General features: G+C 45.9%; 1 protein-coding gene across 2 annotated transcripts in view; it reads left to right on the top strand.

The window, feature by feature from the left end:
• Positions 1-2,410: 2,410 nt before the first annotated feature.
• Positions 2,411-8,824, top strand: part of ARFGEF3 (ARFGEF family member 3) — a 97,116-nt gene continuing 90,702 nt past the window's right edge. For both annotated transcript variants that reach the window (XM_064447180.1, XM_064447181.1), the window contains exons 1-2: positions 2,411-3,100; positions 4,172-4,223. In XM_064447180.1, coding sequence (XP_064303250.1) covers positions 3,016-3,100; positions 4,172-4,223 — 137 coding nt within the window. In that variant the 5' untranslated portion in view covers positions 2,411-3,015. The remainder of the gene's footprint in view (positions 3,101-4,171; positions 4,224-8,824) is intronic.

Here is an 8,824-nt window from a genome sequence, read left to right as displayed (position 1 = left end):
ATCTTCTTGGTATATAACCACTGCATCCTCCAGATACCAGATCTGCGTAGGATCCTTCTGATTTCCAACTGGACAAGGCTTGAGCTGTGCAGGGGATCATCAGAGCCAAGTCCTAGGTAGCCTCTACCACTGTAGAAGGCTGCTGGTTTTCAACAGCTGGGACATGGCAAGGAGGACTTATGAGCTGTAAGCATGACCATAGAAAGCTTAGCTGTCTCTTCATGGCAGAAAATAGGAGGTTTCTTTGTCATCATCCCTCCTCTGCACCTGGACTTCCAGATGTTGTGACATTCTAGGCCACTTGCCTTGAAGGGGAGCCCAAACAGCATGATAAAATGTGACCTCCTCCCTGTGCAAAGCACACCATTCAGTGACTGACTTCCAGCAGGACATTGTTTCCGTGCATTTATGTGCTTACTATAGACAACAGAGACAAGGACTGATGGACTCCTGTTCATGTGGAGATGGAGGGTCTCACATGAAAAGTATCAGCAAGCTGACTCATAGTACTCTCACATACACTTACTTGGGAAGATTCATCATGGCTTACTTGTTTTTCCATCTGCATAATTTTATAGGCAGACCTTAAGATGCTCTAGAGAGCCTGAGCATGACCTTTGTTTCTCTCGCTCTGCTGACATAACTACTGGGAAAACGTGTTTAGCAGCACAGAATCAATTTTGCTTGAAGACATTGAGCAGTGAGTGAAACACAAATAAATGCAAATTTTGATTCAGTGACATCAGCATCTATGAAAACACTGTAGCTCTGGTGAAGATTTCAGCTGCAAAGGCCTCCCTATAAAGACCACAGAGAAATTAACTAGTGAGTTGATGATGCACATAGCTAGAAAATAATTGAAAATTAAAAAGTAATTCAGTTTTGTCAATGGCTTCCTGAAATAAGCAATCAATTATTTACTATGAATAGATACATATTAATCTTTTAGCATTCCACAGGCCCAGATGAATTCTGGTACATTGTTTCTACATTAAAAATACCTCAAACACCATCACAGTCCCTTTGTTGTTTTTCTCCAGGAAAAAAAAAATCAAAGTCTTGAAAATACCAAAACCGACCCTCATGCTCATTTCCACTAACCACATCAGAGAATAAAGAAGCAGCACATAGGTGGGGAACAACTCATCATCACTTCATCTTGACCCTCGACTTATAGCATCATGGTCCACTGACAACCCTGGCTACAAGCTACTACCAGTTTTTTACTTCAAGGAATGTGGTGGAACATGGTCAGAGATAAGAAACTTTGGGAATCTACTTCCAGTTTCTTAAAGGTTGGTTTACATCCTGGAATCTGAAGCTTAATGGTCTTCTATTAGAGGGTTTTTTGGTTTTGTTTTCCGATTTTTTTTTTATTCCTTCATATTGTAGCTCTAGGCATTCCCTATCCATCTCCAGACCTTTCTGGCATCATTCTAAATCCTATTCTTCAGACATGAGTTTTACACTCTGGCCTTAAAATGCAACTATAGATTATGCTTTCATTATACTTCTGAACACAAGCAGGATCAGCCCTTGTAAGTATTTGGATAAAGGACAGCCTTTGAAAGCCCAATATCCTGTGGGAAATGCTATGGCTGATTCACCGGGTGCCAATATTCTGTCTGGCAATTCACAATTGGTACTCTTCCAATTAGCAGTAGGAGACATAACCGCTAATACCGCCAGCTGCAACCTGGACTGCCTTTATCTGTTGTCTTTTTCTTTTCCTAGCCTGTTTGAACTCTTGTATCTTATGAGAAAGATTCTGCAACAAGACAACAGCATTAAAACACTCAATTAACATTAACTGATGCAGTCACAGAAAGGGCAAGTAGTATATCCTGGAGATAAGCCAGGGAAACTGAAGAAGGCAGGGCTTTTGAGGGGTAGGAAGCATTTGGGGTGTGAGGAGGAAGGTCTGAGCTAGCAGAGTGGCTGTTCTTGCTCCCGGGGGCTGGCTTGCTGGGGGAAAACGGGTGTGTGTTCTTCCAAAGACACAGGCGAGTAGGTTGAGTCGTGACCTTCTGCACCTGCCAGCTGGGGAGGAAGGCATAGATCCTGCAGGGCTCATAGCCTTTCATTTCGTCCCAGTGATTTCAAGGATGACCAGCTCCTGCGCACACGTTGGTGCGCGGTCCTGGCTCCGTGTCCCTCCCCGCGTGGCTCCGCAGGGCCCTGCGGGGCAGAGGGGCTGCCCTGCGGCAGGGCCGCGGCTGGAGCGGCCGGGAAACAGGGATCCAGCCCTGCGGGGCCAGGCCGCGCCCTGCGGCGGGGAGGGCGGCTGGAACCGCTGAGCTTAACCCGCAGGCAGACATCAACCGCCCCTCCCCGCGCTCCCTGGGGGCGGGCAGGGGCAGGGGCTGCCGGCGCCCCCTGCCCGCGGCCAGGCCGCCGGTCGGCATGGCAACCGCCCAGGCCGCAGCCCGCCCGCCGCCTGCCCGCGCCGTGTTCCTCCCGCGGGGGCGGCCGCCGCAGGGGTCTCGGTCCGGCGGCGCCGTCCGCCGCTCCGCTACCCGGGCCCTCCACGGTCGGCGGCAGCCGCCACCGCCGCCGCCTCACCCGCCGGCCCCGGGAAGGGACTCCCCGCGCTCCCGGTGCGGGGGGAGGCCGCAGCCGCCGGGTTGTGCCCGCGGCGGGCAGGGCAAAGCCCGGCCCCAGCCCGGCTGCGCCAGCGGGGCCTGCCCGGGGTGGGAGAGGAGGAGGGAGAGGAGGAGGAGGAGGAGGAGGAGGAGGGACTCCGCAGCGGCAACAACTGACGTGTCCCCGCCATGGAGCTCGGCGTGATTCATCAGCGGCGGCGGGGCGGCAGCGGGGCGCCGCGCACCATCCCCGCGTAGGCACGGCCGCGGCGGGGGCAGCCCCGGCAACGCTCTGTCGCCAGCACCCTCTTCTTCCTCCTCCTCCTCTTCCTTGTCTTCTTCATCTTTCTCCTCCTCCTCCTCCTCCTCCTCCTTCTCCTCGCCGTCTGCTCCGCTGCCCCCGCGGCTACGCGAGCATCCCGGGGGAGGCAAGATGGAAGAAATCCTGCGAAAGCTGCAGAAGGAGGCGTCGGGGAGCAAGCACAGGGCTATCAAGGAGAGCTGCACCTGGGCCATCGGTAAGGAGCCGCCGATGGAGAGGCTTTGTACGGGCGGGGGCAGGGAGACCCCCGCAAACTTGTTCCGCGCTGGCCGCTGAGCTTCCAGCGGGCGGGCGGGGACTGGAGCGCCGCCGGCGGTTCAGGACGCCCGGGAGGGAGCTCGGCGCTGCCGGACGGGGCGGTGGCACCTGCCGGCGGTCCCGGGGAGCATCCCTGTGCCCCGCCACCCCCGCCTCCCGGGTCTGCTTCGCGGGGCAGGTGCGGGTATCAGCAGCTATCCGTTTCTGTGTATGTTGGGGTGGTGGTGTGTCATTTCTCTAAAAGCCCCCCCCCCCCCCCCTTTCCTAAATCATCATTAAAAAAATCTCCAGTACAGTTCTAACTGCTGTCTTACATTCGGGCATCTATTTTGAAAGCTAGCTTTTTTTGACTGGATTCCATGAGCTCTTTTATCCTTGCTGTATAATGGAAATAATGATCAATAAAATGAGATCTTCTTTTATAAGGGAATATGATCTTAGGTACGTTTCAGCATCCACCCGTTTCCAGAGGTTGGATGTGACTTGAAGTGCTTTTGATGCTAACTAGCTGGAGCACTAGTCAGCAAGACCCTTAACTTACGTCAGCATAACTGTGATACTTGAAATTGCTTTAAATTTTTATTTGTCATCCATACACAGTTCCAGCAATCTGTGGTAGTTCATACCTGTTGCTGTCTTATTACTGGCCTTTCAGCTGGATGTTCCATGGGTTGCTTCATTAATTGTGTGTTATCTTATCTTTGCACAGCAGCCATGCTAATATCCTCTGTGCTGTTCCAGGTTTAGTATACGTGCTGTCGAAGTGCTGATATGTGAAAGGGAGTTCACTGAGGAAAAGATAGTACTCGGTGCCTTTTTATTGAGCACCCAGTGTCCTCACAGGTTCATGCAAGTCTTTGGAGACTTGGAGCAGCAGTGATTGTTGTTCTGTCAGCTGGAGTAGATACAAACTTTAGGATTGTTGGTTCAGAGATTGTAGCAGATGTATTACTATGGTTGAACTCAAGAGTTTCTTTCAAAAGCCCTATTGTTTCCTTTGGTTGTACAGAAACCTTGGATTCTCCTGATGCTGCTATCAAGATACCTCCATATCAGCTAAGGTAGGAACTTTTAATGTTGAATCCTGTAGAGCTGTGAGTATTTGTAAAATTGAAGAAAAAATTTGAATTAAAAGTGAGGTAGTCAGAGGAAGGGGCTGAATGTATGTGGTTTCTTTGGTTTGTAGGTATACGTTCCTAGGCTGGTAGTAGTGGGTAATTTGCTTGATGAGTCCTTGGCCTCTAGCCATGGATGAAATGTAAAGAAATGTGTTAAAAGGGGCATAAGTATGTATAAAGGTGACCCTTGCTTAGAAAGGAGGACTGGCTTATGATCTAAAGAATTTTCCTTCTAAGTTACAGCCTTCAGTATAAGTGATGATGCTTCTCAGTCTTCTCAGTCTGTGTGTTTTCCTTTAAATCTACATCAGTTTTTGTTTACTGAAAAGAAATATTCTAGAAACTGGGAGGTTATATCATCATATAGCTAGGACATTGTGTAGGAACTAAAATCATACAGTTTCTATGCCTACTTCTTCCTTTAGCCTGCTAGTTTATCTTGAGTAAGCTTTCTCCCTTCTTCTTGCCTCCACTTGTACACTTATGAGATGGGGGAGGTGGCACTGCCCTCATTTGTAGAGCATTTTGGAAATTCTGATCGCTATGGAGAAAGTAAACAGGCAAAACTATTCACTGTCCCTTCTGACAGAAACCATTAGGAAGCATCAAAAGAAGATAGCAAGTGCACTGTTCAAAACAGGAAGGCACTATTTCACACAGCTTATAGTTAAGAAGTGAAATGCTTAGGCCTTCCTTATTAGAGAACGTAATGGATGCTAAAAGTTTGCACGGGTTCAAAAAGCACCTCAACAAACGCGTGGAAGAAACTGACTGAAGTCTATCAGATGCAATGTATCACTTCTTATTCAGAAGTACTTTAGTCAGAGATGATTAAGTTTTTAAGAGAGTATATAGAAGTGTTGCTATAGATTTGTCCTGTCCTGTAGTCCTGGATATCTGCTATTAACTGCTGACAGAGGTGACACTTTTTTTAAACCATGGTGTTACTCTCTTGGGAGGATTTTTATCACCTCATTACTCCCCACTGCTCCTTTCAGATATGCTTGGTGCAGCTTTTTGCGAGGAAAATTAGGGATTGAAGAGCTAGTTATTCCAGAGCAATCACCAAACAGGGAAGAAGTAAGAGCAGTTCTTTTGCTGCTCTAAACTCCTGTCAGCTGCAGTCCCCAAGGGGCCTCAAGTCAATTGGGAATGGATGTAGCACAGGTCTGACATGACCAGTACCAGCCACATGCATCTCCAACACAGGTTGGGCAGCTGAGAACAGCTGGATTAGTAGTTTGCAGTAGCTCCATTAGAATTAGATTATGTTTAATTGGCACTGTGGTTGAACACTTAGCTTTTTATCTTCCCATTTATCACCCTTCATCTTTAATACAGTGTATGGTCTCTGGTTTTAAGTACTATTCTCATTCCCTATGTATTAGTTAGCTGTTGCCACTTTTCTTCCTTTTTTCACTTGCCTACTGCCTCTTCACAGATAAGCCTACCTTTTCTCTTCTTCATCCAGTGTTCTTAATGTTGTATTTGTTTAGTTGGGTGTTTTTTTCCCCACTGTAAATCCTAATCTTTTTAAATAAAGCTAATACCTTCACAGGTGTAGCTGTGATGAAGTAAGCTCTTAACATTAGACTTGTCAGTAACAATGCACTCAATATTACTGGATGTTTTACAAAATGAAGAGTGCACTAGAGAATTTGAATAAAACCTTTGGTTGTGGGGTCCTTGGTATGGTTCTGCCATCCAGCCTCAGACAGCGTGGGAGATGTTGCTGTCACCAGTAGCCTGAGTTTACTTTTTATTCTCTACTAACAAGCTACTGCCAGACTCCAGATCAGCACACTCGGCCACATCTTGGGCTGGAGTTCACCTGCATGATGTGCAAATTAGATAAAAGTTCATCTTGTCTTGGTATTTCTTAAAGAACAGCACTGTGACAGCTTGGTTCCTAACACTGTGAAAGAACAGCCTTGCAAACAGAGCAATGGCATTGACCAGAAATACAGCCAAGAGAGGTGCAGGATAGAGACATCCTGACAATGTCCTTTCCTGCTTTCGTCTTCATCAGGTGCAGATTGTATCATCTGCTGTAACACAGATCAGCCCCTGGCTGCTCATCTGCTTTGAATCTGCCATTCACCCTTTCTGCTATAATATTTTTGAGTGTAGTAGCAGAGCCTTGGGGATACGTTCTGGAATATTCCATGATACTAGAGTTAGAGTGAAAATACGTGTAATCTTTCCACCAAGTAACCTTAGTCCACAATTCATATCTGAATCCACAGCGGCCACGTGCTGAAAGTGTTAAAGGCAATATGGCAAATAGTTCAGGAGAAAAATACATATTTGCGAGGTCTCTTCCAAAAGCAGCAGCTGAATGAGTAGTTTGAGTACTGTATGTGCAGGGAGGACATTCCAGCTTGTTTAGTAGGCAGGTTTGTTCTGTCCTTAGAATATACTGGATACAAGAAAAGGACATCAGCCCTTCTCTACAGTATATTTGGGGAAGTGCATGGTCTAGGGCACATCTATACTGCATAAGAATGGGGGACAGATTCATGAGCTGCCATGTCCAGTTGAGGTAGATACTGGCTTGGTTTCAGAAACAGCGACTCTTACAAGTACCCCAGTCAGTATTGTTTCTGTTTCTCCACAGAGCAGCATCTGGCTTCCACTAGTGAGTTGTGGTGGTGTTACTGCCTTTTAACAGGTTGGCCATGCCCTTACTTAAGTTTTTTTCCTTCTGGAACTGAAGAATGAAGTCTGCTTATGAGAATAAGAATGTGTAAACTGTATACTACTTTTTTTTTTTTTTTTTTTTTACTTAAAAAAATAAAAGGTCATCTGCTGCTTTTGACACCACAGTTCTAGATGAGTAGAGGTTCTTCATAATGTTTTCTTTTATGACTGTGATCCTTGCTTGAGAATGGGGAGGACTAGATATCTCTTTGCATTTCCTCAGACTATGACTAGTTGAGTTCAAGGTTTTCCTCTTGTGTTATACCAGTTATACTTACCTCCATGATACTTGTGGGGTAGATTAATTCTATGTTCTGGCTTGCTTCTGACCCACATCCATAGCTTCCTCTCTTGTGTTGGGCCTCTGTTACTGAACACTGGACAAGCCACGTTATAGTTCCCTGAAGTCTGTGCAATTAGTTGTGGGGTTCAGCTGTAGCATTTGTATAGGAGCTGTTTGCAGCCCTTGTCTGGTAGCAGATTAGGTAGCACATGCCTGCTATGTTTGGGAGCACCTGGGGTGTTTTTGCCCCAAGGGAGTGCAGTGACTGGACATTCAGCCTGGAGTGTCATTCTGTAATTAGTTTGATAGAGGTCTATTGGGTATATCTTCAGGGCACTAAATGAGACTGTTTTGCTGTTCTGCTTCCATTGATGTTAATTGGACTTATGAATCCAAATCCCAGTTAATGATTTTGTATATTAATTCTAGTGAGGGGCATTATTTAAATATCTCACTTCCTAAAAAAAATACAAATCTCCAACAAATATGGAGTTTCCCAGAGAGTCCTGTCAGCTCTGCCTTGAGATAGGACTATGTATGTGCTTTTTCAACACTTTCACTTGTGATCAGAGTATTGAGCAAGGGTATGAAATAATAAAGAAGATTAAAGTGGACCAGGAAGCAAATGACCTTAAGTCAGTTCAAGGCTTTGCCATAGATGTCCTGTGGATTCTTGAGAAGGAAGAGTCACATAACCCATTGGTAACTGGTCTGTTGTTGCCTGCCTAGTATGATGATGTTTGTTTCTGATGAACGGGTGTCCTGAAGATTGGATATATACTAAGTACGTAAGGAGGCTGGATGGATCACTTATAAATAATGCATTAGATAAAAGGAATTGATGTGCTGGTGTTTTAATTGCTGAATTGATCACATGGAAAATAGCTTAAGAGAGCTTAATGTCTGCCAGCAAACAATTGTTTGCTGCTAAGTTGGGCTGCATTCGCTTCAGTGTTTTCAAGATGACAAATTCTGCCCTAACCTACACTGAACAAGTCTCTCTTCTTTGCTAATTCGTGGCCAGTTTCTTCATTGTGATTTTAGAGGCTGAAATGTGATCCATAAGAGGTAACTGAACAGACACAAGAAAATGAACCTTGATAAGAGTGTTTAATCAGAGCAGTTTAATACTCAAGAGTGTTATCTACATACCCGAGACTAAAATGAGAGGCTAGACAGCACTTGCCAGTCACATACTGGTTTGAAAAAACTTGGGTTTACCAGAGTTTCTTGGAATGCTTTATGCAACTAAGTCATGCCTTATAGGCTATGTAAAACTTAGTGGCTTTTTGTCAGCACGGACTTGGTGCTGCAAAGAGGAGGTTGCCTGGGACTTCTGAGGGAGGTTGTAGCTTGGTGGGTAGTTTAGCTGTTGTGTTTTGGTATTGCTGTCTTCACTGGAACTTGCAATCTTACCTACAGAATTTCTTACCACATCCCTGCCATTCTTCATTAGGATTTTTTTATTATTATCCTGAAGAGATTTTTCTTATAGTTCTAAGACATTTCCTATAATTTCCAGGTCTGTCATTGCTTTTCTTTTTTCCTGACCAGAACAATG

This window comes from Phalacrocorax carbo, chromosome 3 (assembly GCF_963921805.1).
Source record: "Phalacrocorax carbo chromosome 3, bPhaCar2.1, whole genome shotgun sequence".
Classification (NCBI taxonomy): domain Eukaryota; kingdom Metazoa; phylum Chordata; class Aves; order Suliformes; family Phalacrocoracidae; genus Phalacrocorax; species Phalacrocorax carbo.
The sequence above is the reverse complement of the archived record's forward strand: the minus strand, read 5'-3'. Positions and strand labels throughout refer to the sequence as shown.